We start from the raw sequence: 23,578 nt of genomic DNA, 5'->3' as shown, positions 1-23,578 counted from the left end.
TAGTCATATATGTGGACCAAGAAGTATGTAAAGAGATACTCATTGCAGCAAGGTATACAATAGCCAAGGACTGGAAGCATCCTAAATATCCATCATTAGGAATGCTAGGTAACCATTTAAAAAAGTAAAGCAAATGAACAAACATAACAAGACAGAAACAGAGTTATAGGTACAGAGAACAAACAGGTGGTTGCCAGAGGGGAGGAGGGTGGGGGAAGGAAAGAAATAGGTGAGGAAGATTAAGAGGTACGAATTTCCAGTTGCAAAATAAATGACTCACGAGTATGAAATACACAGTGTGGGGAATATAGTCAATAACTATGGAATACCTTTTATGGTGATTTATCATAACTAGACTTATTATAGCGATCATTTTGAAACATATAGAAATATCGAATCACTATGTTGTATAACAGGAACTCACACAGTATTGTAGGTCAATTATACCTCAAACACAAAGTAATTCATAAACAAACTCCTAGAAAAAGAGGTCAGATTTGTGGTTATCAGAGGCAGGGTGGGGCGAGGGGGGGGGATTGGATGAAGGTGGTCAAAAGGTACAAACTCCCAGTTATAAGATAAATAAGTACTAGGGGTGTAATGGACAACATGATAAATACAATGAACGCTGCTGTGTGTTACTCATGAAAGTTGTTAAGAGAGTAACCCCTAAGAGTTCTCATCACAAGGAAAAAAATTTTATTTCTATTTCTTTAATTTTGTATCTGTATGAGATGAGGGATGTTCACTAAACTATTTGAGATGAAGGATGTTCACTAAACTTATTTCATGATGTACGTAAGTCAAGTAATGCTGCACACCTTAAACTTATACGGTGCCATATATCAATCGTATCTCAATAAAACTGGGGGAAAAAAGTAAGGCATCTCTAAGTGTGCTGACGTGTCACACTTAGAGCCCAGGAATGGTAAAGACAAGAGAAAAAAGCCTTCCTCAGTATTGAAAGGGATATATAAAAATATATATATGAATACACATGCATTTATGAAGACAGGAATACTTATGTATGTTTTATATCTTGAAGGAATACACACAAAAATTTACAACAGTAGCTGCTTTTGAGGGGGAGTGATCTAGGGGACAAGAGACAGGGCAGGAGGAAGGCTTACTATTCATTGTTAGCCCTTCTGTATTATTTGAAATTTATACTATGTGCATGATTACCTGTTCAAAATCAGTGAGTGCATGCATGCACGCATGCATGAATGAATGAATGAATGAACAAACGAGCCTCCCTTACAAACTCCACAGGACTTGCTTTGGGGCTTCCTTAGGCAACCACTTCCAGTGTTGAAGGGGACAGCAGAAGTTAGTGTCCCACAGTCTGGGGCTGTTCTCTTCCAATCCTCAGGAGCTATGAATCCATTTGCAAGCTCAGCCCCTGAAGTCCCACTGACCCAGTTGAATTTTCACCCTTGGCCTCCTGAACTACTGGGGTCAGCATTCCATAGAGTCTGGGCTCTCAAAATTGTGCATGAGAATTACCTGGAGAGTTTATTAGCTGGGCAAATTCCCAGCCTCATCTCCAGAGACTCAGATTCAAACCTGGGGTGCAGCCAGGGACTGCCTGTACCACTGCCAGGAGTGAGACTTCTAACGCCCCTTTGGAGAAACGGACCCTGGTGATGTCCGCCCCTGTTCAGGCTTATAATGAGAGCCCGCAGGATTGGGGAAGAAAGCTCTGTTTTGAAATGCGGATTCTTCCCTGCAATATTCTCCATATTCATCTTCTTTACCCCATATCCACCTAACCAAAAATTGAGTGTTCCACTCTCCTTTGGGTGTAGGATTATACCGGTGAACTGAGGGACTGCAAGGGTGCACAGCGAGCTGCCCGCAGGCGGTGGCCTGTTGGCCTTTCTGGCTCCTAGGCCGGCTCCTTTAAAATAAATGAGTGCATGCATATATACAGTCGGACAGACGCAAGCAAATTACCCTTTAGGCTGTGGCGAGTTTTGTTTTGTTTCAAATTACAAATCAGAAATTTGGTCTGCCAGTGGGACAGACTTCTGCTCCAAATATCCGGGCGTGACGGTTCCTGCAAGTCGCCCGACAAATGCTGGAACCTCCTTTTGGGGGGAGGGTCTGGTCTTGTGCCGCGTCCCGCGAGGGTCCCAGTTTGGTTGGGAGCTGAGCAGATGCCGGGGCTACCCGGCCGCCCCGGGCGGCAGCCGATTCGACCTCCACAGAGAGCTCGGGGCCGCAGTCCGGGAGACACGCCCCTCCTCCCCGCGGCCCACGGGACCCCGCCGCCGTCCCCGCCGCTCCAGGGACGAGCCCAGCGGTGCGGAGAGGTGGGAGGCTGGAGCCTGCTGAGGTCATTTCCTGTGCCTCTCCGCGAGCCGCCCCGGGAGCCGAGGCCGGCGCTCTGCCTTTAAGGAGCGGGCGGGGAGCGGACGAGGAGGGGGCGCGGCGGAGCGTTGAATGGGGCGCTGCGAGGTCGCCTCGGCTTTGTGCGGCCAGCCGGCGGGCACCCCTCCCGGGCCAGCCCGGCCCGCCCCGCCCACCCCGACCCCTGCTGCCGGGGAGCGGAGACCCGGCGGCCGCTGCGGACTCGGACGAGATCGACGCAAGGTCAGCGGCGGACGCGCGCGGGGGAGGACCGGGTGCCTGGTGCGCGGCAGGGACGCCAGCGAGCGGGCTGGAGGTGAGCGGCCCCGCGGGCAGAGGTGGGGTTGGTGCAGGGGGGTGGGTGGAGGGTTGGTTCGCGGGCCCGGGAGGGTGTTTGGTTGGGCGGAGAGGATCGGCTCCCTCTGGCCGGAGGGCGATTCCGGAGCAGGTGCCTCCCTACCTGGAAACGAGCTCCCAGCAGCCAGGAGCGCTGGGAGCGGCGGGTTAGGCTCTGGGAGCCCGCACTGAGAGGCGAGGAGTAGCCTTCCTGGAGAGGATCCGGAATTTGGGACCGGCTCGATCCAGTTGCTCCGGGAAGGGCCCTCGGAGCGAACTTGCAGGCTTTCCACCGCGTTGCCTGAGCTCTCGCTAGCTCTCACTCCTCCCGCTTTCCTTGAAGTCTCATCTCGGGTTGTCTCTTCTGTGATTTCTGCGTGGTTCTCTTAGGGGTCCTAGGCTAGACTCCTAGAGGCAGGTCAGCCAAACAGAAAAGAAACCCAGTTGGGTGCCGAATGACACCAGGAGCTCTGCGTCCTTAGGAGCTTTAGAGAGGAATCGATTACCGGGGCGCAGGGGGACCTTAATCGAGGTAGCAGACGCCATGAAGACCCTCATCTGGGAGTAGATCCGCTCTCTGTTGGATCTGGCCCTGCCAGGGGACGTCTTCTCCATAAGCTTTTACTATGAGTACACCTCATAAAACTCTTCCGGACAGAGCCTTAGTTCCAGCTGTAACTTCTGCTTGAAAGATCATTTTAATAGCAATTTCAATGGAAAAGACATTCGTTCCTTCATTAAACTTTTTGGGCTGTCTTCTATGCCGCAGACACTGTGTATGGTAACATCACTTAACACTTTATAGAACATGGGGCTTCCCTGGTGGCGCAGTGGTTGAGAGTCCGCCTGCCAATGCAGGGGACACGGGTTCGTGCCCCAGTCCGGGAAGATCCCAGATGCCGCGGAGCGGCTAGGCCCGTGAGCCATGGCCTCTGAGCCTGCGCGTCCGGAGCCTGTGCTCCGCGACGGGAGAGGCCGCAACAGTGAGAGGCCCGCGTACTGCAAAAACAAAAAACAAAAAACACTTTATAGAACATAACTTCTAGTCTTTCTGCTTGTTATCCCCATTTGATAAAGGAGGAAACTAGGACTCAGAAAAATTATGGTTTGCCCAAGGTCATATAGCAGAAAAGTGGAAGAGGCAAGACTCAAACGGATGCCTCCTAAAGTCCAAATGTGGGGTTTGCTTCACTGTCCACCCCCCTCCCTCTCCCATAGGCCTCTGAGGGGGTCTGCTCAGAGCTGGGTTATGGTGGGGTACACCCGGTGGTCCCAAACTCACTGAAACTAACAAGTAAGCTGAGAAAATGTGACTCCCCTTCACCAGTTACAGGCAAGGGGTGTTGTTCTTCCCACTGTGCTCCTGGGGGAGTGCTCTTTACTGTTCCCTCCTTCTCTCTGGGAGGCTGTGTAACTGTGTGGCTCTCTGTGCTCCCTATGGGTTGAAGAGTGCTTTCTACATGCTGACGCTGAGGTGTCAGGATTCCCTCACTCCCGGTCCAAGTGACTTCATGGCAGGCTGGCCGCTGAGCCACCATCCTGCATTCTCTGGCCAGCCCACCTGAACCGTCTCTCCCTTCTGTCAAAAACGAACTCAAAACTGATCAGCTCTGTGGGGAAACTGGCCCTTGTTGCTGGCTGGAGTATGAATTAGAATAACCTCAGGGGAGGGCAATTTGGACTATTTCGCCATTTAAAAATGTATATTACTTCATCCTACAATTCCATTTCTGGAACTTTATCCTTCAGATAAACTCTGATGTGTATGAAATGATGTCTATTCATTGAACATTCATTGCAGCATTGTTTATTTTAGCAAAAGGTTTAAAACAACCCAAATGCCTGTCAATTAGGGACTCAAATGAGATCATGTAATAGCCATACAGTAGAATACAATAAAGCCGTTAAAAAGCATGAAGGGAGGCTTCCCTGGTGGCGCAGTGGTTAAGAATTCGCCTGCCAGTGCAGGGGACACGGGTTCGAGCCCTGGTCGGGGAAGATCCCACATGCCGCGGAGCACCTAAGCCTGTGCGCCACAACTACTGAGCCTGCGCTCCAGAGCCCGTGAGCCACAACTGCTGAGCCCGCGTGCCACAACTACTGAAGCCCGCGCACCTAGAGCCCGTGCTCCGCAACAAGAGAAGCCACAGCAATAAGCCCATGCACCGCAACAAAGTGTAGCCCCCGCTCGCTGCAACTAGAGAAAGTCCGTGCACAGCAATGAAGACCCAACGCAGCCAAAAATAAAATAAATAATTTTAAAAAAAAAGCATGAAGGGAGAATGGGATAGATAGATGTAGGAAACTGAGTTATATCCACCATTTGTGTGTGTATATGTGTGTGCATCGTATATAAGAACACTCGTATATGCACTGAACAGCTTGTATTTGCACTGAAAGACACAAATCCCCATGACAGTAGTTGCCTCTGGGGAGAACTATGGCTGGAGTACAGGGGTGGGAAGAAGGCTTACTTTTCACCATATACTCTTTTGCCTAATATTCAAAAATAAAGAGATAAAATAATTTTTTAAAATCCCCTGACCTCCCCTCTGATCTGGTGGTGAGCACATCTGTGGGCTGCATCTCCTACTGTGCCCAGGGCACTGTGGGTTGGCCTTTTGTTTGTTGATAGTAACTGTCATTTATTGAATGCTTCCTGCGTGCCAGGCTTTTGTAATACCTCCTTCAATTCTCAAAAAAATCCGACACAGTGTGGTCTATGAAATTGCCATTTTCGAAGGTCAAAAAATGGTTAAATGTTGACAGTTTCATATGGTTCCACCTAATATTATGGGTCTCCTTTACAAATATTATTGCCCTCAATTTCAGATAGGCTCAGAGAAGTTAAGCAAATGGTCGAAGGTCACAGGATTAATTCGTGCTTGAGTCAGTATTCAAACCCAGGTCTTTTTGCTGCCAGAACTCAGGATCTTACGTACTACACTCTGCCGTTTCTCTTTACTGGTTTTGTCTTTGTGGTTCTCTTAGCCCCTTTTCGTATTCAGATCCCAGAAGGCTTGAACATGCTCACCTTTTCCTGTCTCTCCCAACATTGTGAAATGCGGTGCTTAGTACCCAAAAGAGGTTAAATGCATGTTGTTGGCTTGATCACCTGACAGTGAGAGATGGAGGGAGTTGTGCCCCTGTGTCCACTCACCCTCCCCCCCGGCTCCAACCCCAGAAAGGGGGCGCAGAGCTCTTACTTGCCCACCATTGGGCACGTGGTTAGCCTCATCTGCGGAGCCCTTTCCAAGTGGGAATGACAAAAGGTGCTCGCGCTCAGAGAGTGAGCCACAGTGAGGTGACAGAGGAGAGCCTAGTGGAAACTGTACCCAGAACAGAGTCCCTGTTACCTTCTGATGCCTCCTGCAGCGACCTCTGACCTCTTTCTTTTAGGCACTTGTGCTGATTGGCCCTCTTTGCAGGAAAGTCCCAGGATATTCAGACGGGAGACCTGAGCCCCACAAGCCACAGGATCTTTGCTCATCTTTATGTGCCCAACCTCACACGTAGGAATCACTTAACAAAAGGCGGTTAAATTAAATTAAATTTTAGCATTTTGTGGATTTCTGGTCAAATCCCTAAACTTGCCAGAGCTATCCCAGTTCAAGTTTGCGTTTTCTCTGAGACAGGCTAGAGTCTGAAGCTACCTAACAACGTCCTGTGCCCTCTCCTCACCACAGTCCTACACGCAGCCCCTGCCTCTTGAAGCATATCTCTGCTGACTTCTGTGGTGTGTCAGTCCAGGGCGCTGGAGGGCTTAGGGAGTTCCGAAGTAGGTGCCAAGGCCATGGCAACCGTTTGACTCTTGCCTGCCAAGCAGTTTAGCACGCTGGGCACTAGTGGGGATCAAGAGAACTGGCTTTCACGAGAGTGGCTGTGAGCTGGTGATCATTAGCTGGCTGGAGGGCACAGGGGCATTTATTGTACTGTTCTCCCTACGTATGTATGTTTGAAGTTTTCCAGAATAAAACGTGAAACAAACCATTGAGCTGGGGTTTGTCCCCAGTTCACATCCCGTATATCATTTCCTCATCTAACACAACACATTAATGCTATATGTGCATTAGGCTAGCCTGGTAGCATAAGACTGTACCACCACTACGGAAGCATCTTCATGGAAGGGGGACCGTTTTAGATGTTGGGAGTTCAGGTTGCTTGGCCCAGCTCTGATACTCCTTGGCTGTGTGTCTCTAAGCAAGCCACAGATGTGATGAGTTTTCTCATCTGTTTAGTGTGAATTATATCACTTGTCCTCCATCTCAGGGATATCCAGAGGGTAAGGAGAGAAATAACACCTGATAAAGCAATGCTTTGAAGAGTCAAGGACCATTCTGCAAGTTCTTTCTGCTTATCCTTGCACATCTTTATGGGAGGCACAAGTGCAAGGTGACTTAGCGGTTGAGGTTCATCTTACTGGTACCTTCCCTTAACATCCTGTGTTATATAGCCGCAGCTCTGGCCACCTGCTTCTGTCGGAAGAGCCTCTGGGCCTTGGCTTGGCAGCAGGCACCTTGCTCCAGATCCATTTAGAAACCTTTTAGCTCCCTTCACATGCCGAGACAAGCCTAACAAGAGTGCCGTCTCGCTTGCCAGCATCCGCATGGCAGGGAGAGGATTAAGCAGAGCACTTGATGGGTTCAAAACCTTGATGTCATGAGGATGCTGGATTGGGGAAAGTGCTCCCTACAGACTAGGTAGAATCTCAGGTGTCACAGCGAGGCAGAGACCAATGACATATCTTATTTCCAAAGTCCCTGGAGATTTTGATAATTTGGGTTTCCGCTCTCCCAGTGGAATCTGAGCTGCAGTTTTAACAATCAATAAGAGGGAATTAACATTCACCAAACTTTTTTTTAACAACACAAAAGGATTGAGTTTCCCCTGCCCTTCGGGTTTTACTTGGGTGCTTTTTCTGCTAATTCTTAGCCCAGGGCTAGGTTGCAAGACTCCAAGGTCCTACCTTGGGATCTGCCACTTTTTTTTTTTTTTTAATTATGCAGGGAAAGTAAAATCCCCTTAAAGGACAAAGAAAACCAAACATGAAGCCTCCAGGCCTTCTGTGGAGGCCCCACAAGGTTCTGTTGTGTCTTTTCAGCTGTGATCTTAGCTCAGAGAAGGTCATGTTTTGTTTTCATCTTTTGTCTTCCTGCCCGTTCCAGTTGGTCCCAGTCTTTTGAGGTGGGGATTGCTGGGAGGTCACAATGTCGGATTGTTTGGGATGACAGTTCCGGGAGAGCAGGGCTGACTGAGGTCATGTGTCCAGTGTTCTGAGCAGCCCAGAACCGAAAGACTCCATCACCTGACCCGTCAGTGGTTTAATTGTTGGGCCTTTCTCTACGGGTCTACTGACCCTGTTTTCTAAACAAAAAGTCAGGACACATGATAAATGTCTGTGCTTATGGAGGTTAAAGCGTCAGAATATTTGAGACCAGGGTACCCTGGGAAATCTGGGGTGTAGGTTCGCCTTAGTGCCAAGGATCCTGAGAGACCCTATAAAATATTTCATTCTTAACAGTCTACCCGACTCATTGTGAAATCAACATTGTTTGCAGTTTCTGGATGGGTAAGGAGCACAGTAGCTAAAAACAGGCATTTTGGAATGAGAATCCCAGCCCTACTACTTACCAGCTACAGAACTCTCTGTCCCTCTGTGTCCTCACCTGAGAGTATGGACTAGTGCCCACTCCTTGTCTCGTGGGTTCTCTTGAAAATTAAAGAGGCCACACGTGCCTGGCAATATAGTAAGGACTCAATAAATAATAGCTGTTTGTTGCGTATAATGGGAGAATGATATTGTAAAAGTCAGATGTGGGGTGAGAAGCAATATTGGTGGTTAACCTATCAAGGACAGGCTCACTGATGCTCCAGGGTAATTTCAGTGACATACAGGAGGTGGCTGGGTTTTCTGAAGCCATGTGGCTCCTGAAGAAGGGAAAGGAGATTTTTTTAAAATGACAATTTTTTTAACCTTTTTTTTTTTTATTTAAGTATAGTTGATTTACAGTGTTGTGCTGATTTCTTCTGTACAGCAAAGTGATTTAGTTATACATACATATACATTCTTTTTTTTTACATTCTTTTCCATTATGGTTTATCCCAGGATATTGGATATAGTTCCCTGTGCTATACAGGAGGACCTTGTTGTTTATCCATTGTAAATGTAATAGTTTGCCTCTACTAACCCTAAACTCCCAGTCCATCCCTCCCTCCCTCCCTCCCCACTGGCAGCCACAAGTCTGTTCTCTAATGACAAATTTTTATTATGGGAAACTCTAGGCATATACTCAAGTAGAGAGACCAGTACACACATCACTCAGCTTCAAAAATTATCAACATTTTCACAAATCTTACTGCATGTATCTCCCTCCACTCCAGCTCCTCGCCCCTACGGTGAAGTGTTTTAAAGCAAACCAGAGGCATTATATCATTTCACCTGTAAGCCATATGTATCTCTAACAGATGACATTAAAAAATACTATCAAGACTCCCTGCTTCCACTGCAGGGGGCACGGGTTTGATCCCTGGTCGGGAAACTAAGATCCCACATGCTGCACGGAGCAGCCAAAAAAATAAAAACTAAAAAAATTAAAAATAATAGGGCTTCCCTGGTGGTGCAGTGGTTGAGAATCTGCCTGCCAATGCCGGGGACACGGGTTCGAGCCCCGGTCCGGGAAGATCCCACATGCTGCGGAGCAACTAGGCCCGTGTGTCACAACTACTGAGCCTGCGTGTCTGGAGCCTGTGCTCCGCAACAAGAGAGGCCGCGACAGTGAGGCAGGCCCGCGCACCACGATGAAGAGTGGACCCCGCTCACCGCAACTAGAGAAAGCCCTCGCACAGAAACGAAGACCCAACACAGCCAAAAATAAATACATAAATTAATTTTTTAAAATACATAAATAAATAATAGGGACTTCCCTGGCAGTCCAGTGGTTAAGACTCTATGCTCCCAATGCAGGGGGCATGGGTTCGATCCCTGGTCAGGGAATTAAGATTCTGTATGCCCCATGGCGTGGGCAAAAAAAAATTTTTTAATAAATTATAAATAAATAAATAAATAAATAAATAATATATTATCAATCTAGAAAATTAACAATTATTCTTTAAAATCACCTGATAGTAGGGAGACCATATGTCATGGTTTGGGACAGACCAAATTTATGCTTGTTGCCAAACATAATTATTAATAGCACCCTGGCAGGGGGATTTAAAAAGTCCTGGTGGTGGATGTGTCTTCCGGCCCTTCTCTGCTTTGTGCCCCCTCTGCACCTTTGTCTCTCTTCTCATACACACTCATACATCCTTCATTTTCTCATCCCCGACCCAGGTTTTTTTCTCTGAAACATGTTCAGGAGACATCTGGGTAAATTCCCCTGCCTGGAAATATTATAGGTGTCTCCTTGGCTTGTTCTGAATTTGTCTAAAGTGTTTTCTAAAGACTTGTGGTTTTCTCCAGAGGCTACAGCAAAATATCTACCAATTTTCTGATTTGCATTTTATAACTTAAAGGAAAGAGTGAGAATCCGTTCCAAAACAGGATGATTTGATGACAATATATGAAATCCCAACTAAATAGAAAGTTGTCAAGGAAATTTGAAGCATTACATTTTCGTTCCATTTTTTCCCATCTAAAATCTGTATAGTTGTAAAGAATCAGTACTCACCTGGGAACCAGGGTTCCGCCTCCAGTTAGCCACGTGATCATGGATGAATCTGTTACCCACTTTAAGCCTTCCCTAAACACCCTCCCCCCAGCATAGTCCACTCCATATCTCTGCTTCCATTTATCTGCATATTGATTAGCAATTGCGACTACATTGTAATTTTGCAATTAGACTTTACTAAGAGTTCTTCAAAAAGACAAGGGGACCTCTCTCATTTCCCTTTGCATCTCCAGTGCCTAGAACAGTGTCTGGCACATAGATGTTTGTTGAATGAATAAATTTTTGTTAAATGGATAGTTGAATGAAAAACAAATGAGCCTTACTTTTCACTTCTGTAACAATGAGACTAGGTTCTCCTTGCGGTTTCTTGGGTTTTGTGATTTCCTGAGGTTGCGCAGCTACCTTCTGATGGAACGGGACATGCTGAGCTCAGAGAGCTGGCCATGGGACAGAGGGAGAGCCAGGCTCACTTACCTTCCCCCGCCCTGTTTCCTCTGTCCTCCTTTGGTCTCCTCCTCCTTTCCGCAGAGAACTCTTTCTCACACACTTACTTATCTTTTCCCCTCTCTGTGTGCTGGCCCTCAGGGCTCCCTGGAATCTCCAGAAGTTGCTTCCATCATGGCAGAACTCAAGGTGGAGACCAGGACCAGTGTGGACTGGCAGAAGCGCTGCCTGGCCCTGGAAAGCCAGCTATTCCGGTTCCGCCTGCAGGCCAGCAAGATAAGGGAGCTGTTGGCCGACAAGGTGAGTCCTGGAGAGCAGGCAGCCTCTAATGTCTCTGCAGAGGTCACTGTCAGAGAGGGAGAGTTGGGGAAAGCCAACTTTCTTTTTTCCTTTTTTTCCTGATTGGTTGATAGATTGAAATATATTTGACATATAACATTGTGTTTGATTGGTTGATAGATTGAAATATATTTGACATATAACATTGTGTAATTCAAGGTGAACATGTTAATTTGACCCATTTATATATTTTAATATGATTGCCATTGTAGCAGTAATTAGAACGTCTATCATATTCCATAATAATCATTTCTTTTTAGTGGTTGGAATAATTAAGTTCCAGTCTCTTAGCGAGTTTGATGACTATAGTACAATATTGTTGTCTGTATTCACTATACTGTGCATTAGATCTCCAGGGCTTATTTATTCTCTGTTGCAGGAAGGTGAACTTTTAATAAGGTGCTTTCCATTCTTGTAAAATGAAACCCAAGGTAGTTTGTTTTTTCAAAGACCAAATTCTAAGCAGTTGACTAATCTGTCATCTTGCATCCTTTCCTGCTCTGCTTCTCCACGTGACACACCAAAGAAACGATACAGGTCTTCACGGTCGTGCATCATCTCTTGAGTCACGTGTATGTACAGTGGAGGTTCTATTATTCCCCTAACATTTCTTCCTCAATGTGGGGAAGGACGATATTTTAGGAGAGAAGAATGGATATCCCCACCCTGCTGCTCACCCTCTATTAAGATTATGAGCTGTGGAAGGCAGGCTGGTTTCTGGTGACAATGATACAGACTTTGGAGCCAGACCTGCCTGGCTCTGCCACTTCCTAGCTACGTGACCGTGGGCAAGTCCCTTCACTTCTCAGGCAGGGACACACATGTCTGCCTTTCGGAATTATTTTGAGAATTGTATCAGATGACATATATAAAGGTTCTGGCATAGAATCGGTTTTAAATGGGAACAGTTATTATCTTTACAGGTTTGGGTGGGCTGGGCTGGGAAACTGACCATTATTCATAATGTTTCCATGGGAAGATACATTCTAAAGGGCTGTTTTCAGAGGCATTTTGGAGCATAACCCATCTAGAAAGTGGCAACCTACACTACATTATATATATCTTAATTGAATCAACCATTCTGTCTATAGTTTTGTTTACAGTAGCCATCTGCTAGTAAACCCTTCTTTCCTAGTACAAAAGTAAAATTCAGTCCACCTCTAAGTAATGCCAAAGTCTTGATGAATAAAGCCTGCATAAATGACCTGTTTTCTTGACAACCCCACAACCTGGAGTCCAAGAAGACCAGTCATTGACATCACCTCTGCCCTTCCACTGCTGAGGGGAGTGGCCCTAGACTAGCTTGGACTAGAATTCATGAACCTTGGGTGTGCTGGCATTGCTGTCTCCTAGTTCAGGCTTTGCAGACTGGAGACTGGCAGGGTTCCTTTGGGTGTGGTTCAGGTACTGCTAGTAGAATTCAGCCACCTCGGGGAAAGGGAAATAAACCTTAGACACTGGTGTGGTCCTGGGTCCCCCTATGCCAGAAAGCTAGAGTGCTGGTTAACCATGTATGTTCCTGGGCCCCACCCCAGTCCTCCTGATGCAAGTCTCGTGCTGCTAATTATCTGTATGTTTCAGAAGCGCCCAGAAGTTGGTCTTGTACGCTATCAAATTTGAGAACTTTGTCTTGTGTATGGAATTGGAGGTGTGCGAAGGGCAATAAGAAGGGATTGATTCAGCCAGCTGGTCTAAAGCACATCTCAGAGCCAGGAGACTTCTGTTTCTAGTAATAACCTAAAAATGACCACCATGAGACACCTACTCATACTAGATTAAATATTTAAAATATCCTTCTAAGTGCAGAGCTGTGTACTAAAAAATGAGAGGAATCCTCAGGGGGCAAAATGAAGAGGAAAAACCAGAGTGGAACTCAACACTGGCAGCTGAGTTGGGACGGGTGAGTGTGACCTCCCTTTAGTAACGCAACTGTCAAGGTTGAGTTTTAACATCTGCGGAGACAGAGATGAGGCCTGGCCAGTTGGAGGCTGGAGCTGAAACTGAAACTTCTCAGGTAAAGTCAGGACTATCAAAAGATTTTACACGAAATAAAAAGGTGCACAAGGAGAAGAAAATCACCCACCAGCACAGGGAGACGACAGAACAGCTTCTCATACTTAGCCAAGGCTCTGGGCAGAAAAAAGAAAAATAAAGAAAATGAAAATTGTTCCCCGAGAGCCTGATGACGTTAGTGGTTTAACATGAGAATTTATACTATCTGTGTGGATTAGGAACATGAAGTTCTGGGCCAGTGATAACCCCAGAGACCTTGTAGAAGCAGACACAGAACCTCTTCTGGAGGAACAAGACCTCAGCCCTGATTACACAGGATCCCCACAGAGAAAAATAACGTCCTTAGTGAAGATGAATATATGATCCACGATGACTAAATACTTGGGAGAATAACCCACAGTGAGTGAGAGTCCACGTATGCAACAAACAACTGGACTCGATCACCACAAGAATTTCTAATAATAGAACCGTTGGCAACACACTAAATCAATGCGTTCAGAACTATTGAAAGGAATTCCCTGGCGATCCAGCGGTTAGGACTCTGTGCTTTCACTGCCGAAGGCCTGGGTTCAATCCCTGTCGGGGAACTAAGATCCTGCAAGCTGCGTGGTATGCCCCACCCCACCAAAAAAAAACTATTGAAGACATAATAAAGTAATTGAAAATATAAGACAAGAACAAGACACCATCCAAAAAGGTGAGAAAAAGAACCAAATAGAACTGCCAGAAATGAAAAACGTTTGCAATGAAATTAATGTTCAGTGGATAAATTAGTGTTCAGTGGATAGATTAATGTCAGGTTAGGCACCACGTGAGACAGACTTCACGAACAGAAAGATAGACCTGAGGACAGCATAGAGAGATGAAGACACAGGCTGAGATGTGGTTGCCAGAATGACAGGATCCTTATAGAGATTCCAGAAGTGGAGAAGAAAGTGAAAGAGAGGCATGATTCAAGGAGATAATGGCTTTAAAGTTTCCAAACTGGGTGAAAGACTTAAAGCCTCAGACTTAGGAAGCAGGATAAGACCAAGCAGTATATATGTTTAAAAAATCCATTCCTTTTCATGTAACATTCCAGACATAAGCAATCTAGCTCTGGGGGGAGGTCTGCGACATGTTTGAAGGTGGTTCACCCTCATGTCCACATTCCAACTCCTTCCCTTTGATAGCACGGGCCAAAGGTTGCCTTCATTCCTTCTACTCACATCCCATTGGCCACTTATTCATGTGGTTATACCAGGCTGCAGGAAAGATTGGAAAGTGTAGTCTTTGTTCTGGATAACGATATGCTCTGTTAAAAGTCAGAGTTCGTATGAAAGAGCAGTGGAGAACAGAACGTGGGGAACAAATAGCAGTCTTTAAGTCTAGATTTTAAGTCTAGAATAATAGAGATAACAAATAGAAATAGAGCATATAACTTTCAAATCAGGAGAGCAGCTACCGGAAATGGAATAAAGTCTGTTAAATCCAGGTGAGGAAGAGAGAAAGGAGTATAGGAAAAAAGTAGGAAATACAAAGCACAAAATGCAACGGTAGCAATAAATCCAAACACAACATTTTAAACCAGCTATACTGCAATTTAAACAAAGCAAGAATCCAAATATATTGGTCATAAATAGACCTATACAAGAATGTCCTTTGCAGCAATGATGCATGAAAAATTGGAAATACTCTAAATGTCTATCAACGGGGGATGGATAACCATGTTGAGTGTATTTGTACGATGGAATAGTACATTGCAGTTAAAAATGAGTCAAGTAAAGCTACATGTATAAGGTCAATAAATCTCAAAAACCAACATTGAACAAAAGAGATCAGAAGGATATATATAGAGAACAATACAGTTTATATAAAGTTTTAAAACCTGCACAAAACAGTACTCTCTGTTGTTTAGGGGTGTATACAAATGAGGCAAAAATGTAAACACAGCCAAGCATAGGCTAAGTACACTTGGAAGGAGAGGGGTAACATTGGAGAGAGGTACACTGGAGGCTTCACATGTCTGTTGTGGTCCATTTCTTAGGAACAGCAGAAGCAGAGATGACAAAAATTAAGATTTGACCAAGATGAATGGTGGATACATGTTTTAAAAAAATATTCTCTGCATGTTTCTGTTGGCCTGAAATATTTCATGATAGAAAAATATTTTTAAATGCCTTCCTCCTCTATTCCCCAGGGGCCTCAAACACATTATAAACAAACACCCTCTTCTTCCACAGCCCCTTGGGTCTAGGTAGGTTGAACTTCTATAATATCAGCCCCTTCGTCTCTTCCAGACTGTATTTGCTCACCAGCAAAGTAACCAGAATGCCCTCCCATAACAATGTTGGGGGCTCAGAGCGTGACTTGGGTAAAGAAAGGAGAAGTGTATAGACACAGGGCAGAAGAGCCTGGCGGTGTGGGAGGGGAGAGAAAGAAATCTTGACTAGGAATCATGGGCTGGGAGACTTAAGTAGGGAAGAGGGCTGGGACATTAGCCTGACACTGGACCTCTTGGCAGGAAACCTTAAGGCCGTAAACACCATGTTGCTCAATGTGAGGGCTGTGCCTATCACCTGCTGTCATCCCCAAACCAGTAGGCCGGGTTCAACAATTCATTAGAGGTTTTCCCCAATACGTCAAGGTAACTTTCAGGTCAGAGGAAGAGATGACCCAGGTTTCTCAGGAGAGCTCCTGCCGGGCCTGGGCCCTGGTCCCCGTCTCTGTTGCTGCTCCCAGAACTTACTAGTTAGTCATCGTCAGCACCCACCTGCACCCAGGTGAGCCAGGTCAGCTGGGTCCCTCTGACCAGCCCCCGCCCTCGCCTGTCCCCTCCACCTCTGCCGTTCCGCACAGCCCGCCCAGCCGCCCGTGGAGATTGCATTGCCTGGATGACGGATGGCCACTCACTCGCTGCAGGCGGTCGTATAGGGCAGGCCAAGCCTGTGTGTTTCCCAGGGGCCCGGCCCTGCCTGGGATCAGATACTGCGCACTGGCCACTACGGCTTGGAAGCAAGCCCTCCTCCTTCCCCACCGCACAGTCTGCTCGTACCTGACTCCCTCTTGCAGAATTGCCATTCGAGACAGGATAATCCCTCACCTAAGGGTGAGGAAGGATGAGGAGAAGAGGCAGCCCTAGACCTTGCTTCCGCTGGGACACCTGTCACCGTCTGATGTGCCCTTGCCCGGGCCACCCTTTCCGAAGCCAGGTGAGCTGTGGGTCACTTTCCATCCAGCACAGAAGTTGAGGGAGTGGCTCATGTCTTAGAGCTCACATCTTGTCTGCTCTTGGGAACCGTTTCCCCAGCGCTCTTCTTGGTTGAAGAAGTCACAGAGGTAGTCAGATCAATCTAAAAACTGATGCTCTTCTACGAGCTGGATATTAAAAGTCCCTTGGACTTTGTTCATTCTTGCTAAACTTGTGCCTCAGTTTTCTCATCAGAAAAGTGGGAGTATACTGTCTGTACTCAAAAGAGCTTTGTATCATGATGAATACATGGCATCAATATTAGGACTAAAACAAGTTTAAAATTTTTGATTTATTTACTCCCTCTCTGCTTCCAAAAGGGATTTGAGTGCATCTATTAAAGAGAAGACATTACGTAATAAAACATCCGTCATTTTTGAGCTTGAATAGTTTTCACTGAGGCACCTCTTCCCGAAGCCTGTTCCGGTGGGACTGTGTGCACTTCCTCTTTTTCTAGAATCCCTTACTAGTTTCTCCAACCAATGTTTTGAAATACAGTAACTCAGTTTTGTATTTATATACCAAAAATTTGTGCTTCAGGACTTTTCTTTGAGTGTATAAATGGTTCAGTTCAGTCCCTTAAACAAAGGAACAATGACTATTGCTTCTCCCCGCTCTGACCACGGATTATACAGAGGCGGTGATTCAGTTTAGACACCAGCTTCACAACGTGCTGATAGAACACAAGGCCCAGAAAAAGATATCCTTAATACCTCAGAATTTGTGAAAAGGCCAGGTACTATAAAAGGAGGATACTAGGGCTGTCATGACTAGTTGGAAATAAAATCTGCATAAAGTCATCACAGAATCAGCCTTAGAAGATCTCCTTGCTGATGGATCCGATTTGCTTTGGGAGTAGATGCCTTCTAGAACTTTTATTCGCTGTGTATCAGTGCATACGTGCGTGCGTGTAGAGAAATTTTTTTATTCTCCTAACCCCCATTTTAAATAAGGCCCACTATAGTATTTCTCAGGAACCATAGTCTTGCTAGAGCTTTGTACTCCTATAAAGCCATTCGAGAAGGATCCTGTGCCAATAGGGGCTCTGCCCTGGGGTGCTTGCTTTGTGTTCAGCGGCCAATCTAGTGTTTTTCAGAGTGTGGTCTGTAGACCACCTGCATCAGGATCACCTGGGATATTCTTTTCAAGCACATTCCTGGGCCATGCCTCAGACCTGCTAAATAAAAACCTCTATAGTCAAGGCCCAGGAGTCTGTAACAAGCTCCATGTGAATCCTTACGCCCCTGAGGGTGCAGAACTCCTGCCCTGGCCATGTCCCTGGGCTCATTCACCTGTCCTTCTAGTGGACGCCTTGAGCCCTTTGAGCCTCAGAGGGGGTTCTGGGTGGGGGGGTGGGGAGCAGTGGACCCACAGACAAGACTTGGAGTCCTTTCTTTCCTGCCTCTTCTGCACTCAGACAGCAGGGCGGCCCCCCAGTTTTATCTTGGGAATGAGCATATGATTTCAGTTGAACAAAAGATTTGGTACTAAAAAAACAAAAAGTTGAGAATCATTGTCTTTGATTACAACAGAGTTAGAACCATTTAACGGCTAAAACTGTGGGTTGCAGTCTCAAAGGCCTGCAGGTAACTAAACTTACATGAGTGAGGATTCGGGGCAGTGTGCTACCGCTTGAGGAGGAAGCCAGGTATTGCCATGAGAAAAGGTAATCCTAGTGTGTGCAGATCTCCTGAGTTTTCAGGAGAAGCTGGAAATCGGGGATTGCATGTGGAGTCTGGGTTTTTACGGGACGTGAGATTTGGATGTGAGGGGCACGGTGGCTAAGAGTATAATAGACTCCGGAGCCAGTCCTCCTGAGTTTGAATCCCGGCTCTGCCTCCTAGCTGTGTGACGTTAGGCAAGTTACCTAACCCCTCTGCGTCAGTTTCCTTATCTGTACAACAGGGATAATAATAGGACCTGCCTTCTAGGATTGGGTTGAAGATTAAATGAGTTGATACACCTAAAGTGCTTTAACCAGTGCTGGACACATAGCAAGTGGCCTTGTTTAGTTATATCTGTGTCGCCACAATGCCCGCAGCACTGTAGGTCTTACGTGATGCTCTGTAGGCTAATAGTTGGCAACCTCTGACTTAAAGCCATTCTTTCTGCAGATGGATCATAAGTAGGATGGCCGGGTAATTTATCATCTAAACCGGGACGCTTTGGAGAGAGAAAAGAAGGCTCTATGACTATTTATTCTGGATGACAGGTGACCACTGGACTGTCCCGGCAAGCTGACCCTGATCCTAAGTGCCACCTTTGTATATGAAAATCCAACAAGTGGCTTATAGCTGCGAACTGCTCAGTAAGTGCCAGGTTGAGCACGTGAGCTCGACATGAGGCATCTCCTGTGATCTTCACAGCAGTCCTAGGAGGTGGATACTAGGAGGTGGTGAGGAAACTGAGGCAAAGAGAGGTTAAGAATTTATCTAAAGCCACACTGGGGTGGAGCCAGGCGGGCTCCAGAGCCTTAGGCTTACCTGTACCATTCTCTCCAGCCGGTGCAAAGCAGTGGTAAGAATGTTGAACCCTTTGCAGAGGGATAGCTGAGACCCAGCCTGGCGTGGCTTTGGGCTCAACCACCACTCAGCACGCAGGTCTGTGCTGGGTGCGCAAGAGGGTGCCTGCTGCCTTTGGGGCCAGTATTTCACAGCGTCACCGCGTGTAACAAGGAGCTGTGGACATGGGGATTAAATACCAGGCTGGTGCCCAGTGCATTTCATCAGGTCGCTGCAGCCTGTTCTAGGGTGGCTTACGAGTCTCAGGTTAAGTTGCGGCTGGTGAAAGTCGATCCTGCCTAAAAGTCAGCTGCCCAAACCTGACACCGCCTTGGCTGGTGTGTCAGCCAGACCCACAAACTAAAAGGATAGCTGAGGACACGGTCCCAGGGAACCCTCTGAAAGGAGAAACAGAACCCAAATGAGGGGGGCCTGCGAGTAGCTCAGCTTTTCAGAGGGCCGGGTGTGGCCCTCTAAGTGAGCATAAGGAATGATCTGCCGTCATGAGAAGTGTTGATGCTGGGGTTAAAAGAAGAGTTTGAAAACCCCAAACATGATATTCCGGCATAGACACCCCTGGGAGTGTTCCAGTGGCAATGAAGAAAACGTGTTTTCATAAAAACAGAGGGAAACATGATGTTAAAGATATTCTCTTCAAACAAGGGTGGCAGGATGTTGGTAATTGTTGGAGCACAGTGATGGATACATAGATGGTCACTGTACTCTTCTCTTTTAAAAAACTTCCAGATGTTCCAAATAGTTTTAATGTTCAGAAATTCACTTTAGAGAAAAGAGAATACTCTAGCATAAAGGTGAATACAGAACGCTTTGAATCTCGAGTGTCCTTGCCCGGAAGATAAGAATGGCTGGAGGGTCGGCAGCAAGGAGGACCAGGTGTCTGTGGGCCAAGACTGGGAGGAGACCCTAGGCTCCGAGGGGCGCTTTCCTTTCCATCTGCTTCGCTGATAGCATACCTTAAAATATGTCTAATATTAAGATCTTGGGGGCATAAAATACTCACCATGTTGTCAGTGACAGAGTGATTTCTGCCTCTGACCAGTGTTATTGATCACTCTTGACACAAATGGAAATGCCCAAGTGGGAGGTAGGACTCAAATACATTCTATTCATCCCTCTACCTTGGTTTCTCCATCTGTAAAGTCACGAATATGAATGATCGTTTCCTATGGAAATCATATGTGTTCTCAGCTACAGAGCAGATGTCAGATCTAAATGAAGGTTAATCTCTAACAAGGACCTACTGTAGAGCACAAGGAACTCTGCACAATGTTATGTGGCAGCCTGGATGGGAGGGGAGTTTGGGGGAGAATGGATACCTGTGTATGTACGGCTGAGTTGCTTTGCTGTGCACCCGAAACTATCACAACATTGTTAATCAGCTATACCCCAATATAAAATAAAGAGTTAAAAATAAGTAAATTAATGAAGGTTAATCTAGGAAACTTGTCAAGAATCCAAAGCCTTCCCATTCAGTATTTCATTGTATTCTTAAAAATTAAATGCTCCCAGTAATTGTATTAGTTAGGGGTGTTTCTGATGAGGGCAGAGACACCAGCTCTGGCCAGCTTAAGCAAACAGGGAATTTATTAGGAGGAGCCTGGGACATCTCAGAGAACTGAAGAACCTATCTAATAATCAGGACTTGGTAAAGTTTGTGCACGTTCTCTGGTACAGCCCCCTGGCTCTCATCTCTGGCCTCTTTTTTTTTTTTTTTTTTTCTTTTGCGGTACACGGGCCTCTCACTGTTGTGGCCTCTCCCGTTGTGGAGCACAGGCTCCGGACGCGCAGGCTCAGCGGCCATGGCTCACGGGCCCAGCCGTTCCACGGCATGTGGGATCTTCCCGGACCGGGACACGAACGCGTGTCCCCTGCATCGGCAGGCGGACTCTCAACCACTGCACCACCAGGGAAGCCCTATCTCTGGCCTCTTAATCCCACATTTCAGATTCCTGGGGAGAGAGAACCTGATTCGCTCCGGGGGGAGAGAGTCGAGTCTGGTGCCCAAGGGGGAAGGGTTATATAGTACTAACCTGGTCATGGGTTATGTGTCAACCACTCCCCCCAACCCCGCCACCAAGTAGAATTTTTTTGTGTGCTAGGAAGCCACCCCTATAACCATAATATTGGTTTATTCTATGCTGTTACCTCCCCCATAGCTACAAAGGGCCAAGGACTGTGTGATCTTGGAAAGGCCATCTGGCTGTAATTGACGCCTGAGTCTGGCCAGAACCAACCCACTCTCTCAGGCTTGAGTCAAGAGGTTCCATCATAGGGCTTCCCTGGTGGCTCAGTAGTTGAGAGTCCGCCTGCCAATGCAGGGGACACGGGTTCGTGCCCCGGTCCGGGAAGATCCCACATGCCGCAGAACGGCTGGGCCCGTGAGCCATGGCCGCTGAGCCTGCGCGTCCGGAGCCTGTGCTCCGCAACGGGAGAGGCCACAACAGTGAGAGGCCCGTGTACCGCAAAAAAGCCTGAGTACAGGAATGCCTGTCAAAGATGGTCCTGTCTATTGGGAGCCCAGGGGGCATTTTTGTCACATGGGTTGTAAATCTTGAGTTTTATTTGGGATCCTCAGTCCTTTCAGAGGGACTGTGTACTGAAAACATCTGTCTCTCCCCAACCCCAAGGAGGAAAAAAACGGATGAGGGAAGGCAGCCCTGAGAACAGAGTTTCCCCAGGTTCTCAAACATGAACTGCTCCCAGGTAACCCTCCTTTCACTGTCCAGCACCAGGCTGGAGGGCTCCTTCTCTTTCATCTTTTAATCAAGGAGGGAAAGCAGCATTTCAGCTGAGCAGATGAGAGGTTGGGAAAGAGAAAAAATTAATTGCTCAGTTCACTGGTAAATATCAAGCCAGGGTCCGGGCCAAAGGGAGAGGTTGAGTAGCCAGAGAAAAGGCCAAATCTGCAGAGATAAGGTGGGCGAGGGCTGGACTGGAGCTTGGGAAGCAAGGCCTGTACAGCCTCACGGAGGACAAGGCTGGGAGGTTATGCCTCTAGTGTATTTTTCCTGCATACCTGTTGCCCTGGGGCAAGGCAGGGCGGGGAAGGAAGCAGTTGCCTGACTAGGCTGTGGCCCATGGCATTTGGTAGGAGAGTGGAATGTATGACTTTGCTCTGCTTCCGCAGGACTTTTGTGTGATGGTGTAAGGTTTTGGCAGTGCACTCTGAGCCCTGACCAGGGGGAGGGTAGGAGCTGAAATCCAGCTCACACTTCACTCAACGGGCTGTGAGCTCACGAAGCTGCAGAGATGCCGTGTGGGCCGTGGGCTGGTGAGCTGCTCCTTAGGCTTCACCTTAGATCTGGTCCCTGATGAGGCTCTGTGTATGAGAACATTGGTCCCTTTTCTTGGGCCAGTTGGCATGGCCAGTTGGCATGCGATTCCAGGCTGGTAGCTAGATAGAATTTTTTTTTAATGTGCTTAAGATTAAAGAAGTCAAATAAGGTGATACTTGTGAATGCCATTTGCAGTCAGAGGCATCCTTGAAAGAAGGGGAGGAAGTATTTGTCCCCAGCCAGGGAGCCATTCTGGAGGAGGAAGGAATATCCGACATGATGGGGGCTCACATGGGAGCACGTTCCATGCCAGGCACGTGGCAGGGCACTGCCTGCAGCCCAGTGCTGAGAGGAGAGGGAGATCTGGGAGAGGAGCCTGAAAACAACAGTGAGGGTGAGGATGCCTCAGGAAGAATGATGGTGGTACTGCCCCGGCTCCCCGGGTGCCCTACACAGGGAGAAAGACCTAGGCTTTTCCTCACTCAGCAGAGAGGACAGCAGCTCTAGGCTCTTCACCTGCCCAAGAAATTCAGGATAAGGGAGCCGAGGGCTGCCATGGCAATCTTTACCCTGACATCCTTGAGCCCCTCGAGATGGGCAGTTTGAGCCTGGCCTGCGTGTAGCATCTGCACAATTCACATGCATTGCCTTGATGCCATGTTCACAGTAGGGACACTGCACCTAGATCTCCCCTTCCTCTCTGGTTGAGCAGATGCAGGAGCTGGAGCAGAGGCTGCTGGAGGCAGAGCAGAGAGCAGAGGACGCGGAGACCCAGGTAACCGGGGAGGGGATAGCAGGAGTGTGCAGCGGAAATGACCATTGGCCTTTCCTGACCCTTTCCATGGTCACACATGGACACGTCACACCGATAAGCCTCTTACAGGGACGAGGAAAACCAGCAGTCATGCGTTAGACCTTCTGAACAAATGAAGGTGCCTGGGGCTTTCTGTGGGCATGAAGGAATCTTTGGGTAAGGGTCAGTGCAGTGAGCAGGTGAGTGGCTTCGTCCAAATAGGCTAGGTTATGCTGAGTAACCAATGAAGTCTGACGTGTCTGCAGTTGATCACATTTAGTTCTCACTCATGGTACCTCTCCATTGAGGGTAAGCCAGGGATTCTGCTTCGCACGGTGATTCAGGGGTCCAAGGTAATGGAGCTGCCCATCTTCCAGCGGAACCAGCTAGAACATGCAGCCTCCTTGGTTGCCGTGGCAGGGAAAGAGAGCTGGGTCCTTGTGCGCCAGCTCTTAAATACTTCAGCCCAGAAATGACTGCGTCATTCCACTCAGGCCCATTGGCTGCAGTGAATTCCATGGCCATCTAACTCCAAGAGGGCTGGAAAGTATCGGGAAGTTCACGGACATTCAGTGGGCAGCATATGTCTCTGCCACAGTGAAGCT

General features: G+C 47.3%; 1 protein-coding gene across 1 annotated transcript in view; it reads left to right on the top strand.

The window, feature by feature from the left end:
* The first annotated feature begins 2,263 nt into the window (after positions 1 to 2,263).
* PLEKHH1 (pleckstrin homology, MyTH4 and FERM domain containing H1) overlaps positions 2,264 to 23,578 on the top strand; it is a 51,871-nt gene continuing 30,556 nt past the window's right edge. Inside the window, exons 1-3 of the mRNA XM_067732634.1 lie at positions 2,264 to 2,668; positions 10,944 to 11,102; positions 22,893 to 22,955. Coding sequence (XP_067588735.1) covers positions 10,977 to 11,102; positions 22,893 to 22,955 — 189 coding nt within the window. The 5' untranslated portion in view covers positions 2,264 to 2,668; positions 10,944 to 10,976. The remainder of the gene's footprint in view (positions 2,669 to 10,943; positions 11,103 to 22,892; positions 22,956 to 23,578) is intronic.

The sequence above is a fragment of the Pseudorca crassidens genome, chromosome 1, assembly GCF_039906515.1.
Source record: "Pseudorca crassidens isolate mPseCra1 chromosome 1, mPseCra1.hap1, whole genome shotgun sequence".
NCBI lineage: Eukaryota > Metazoa > Chordata > Mammalia > Artiodactyla > Delphinidae > Pseudorca > Pseudorca crassidens.
Note: the sequence above shows the minus strand (reverse complement) of the source record. Positions and strands in the feature narration are given on the sequence as shown.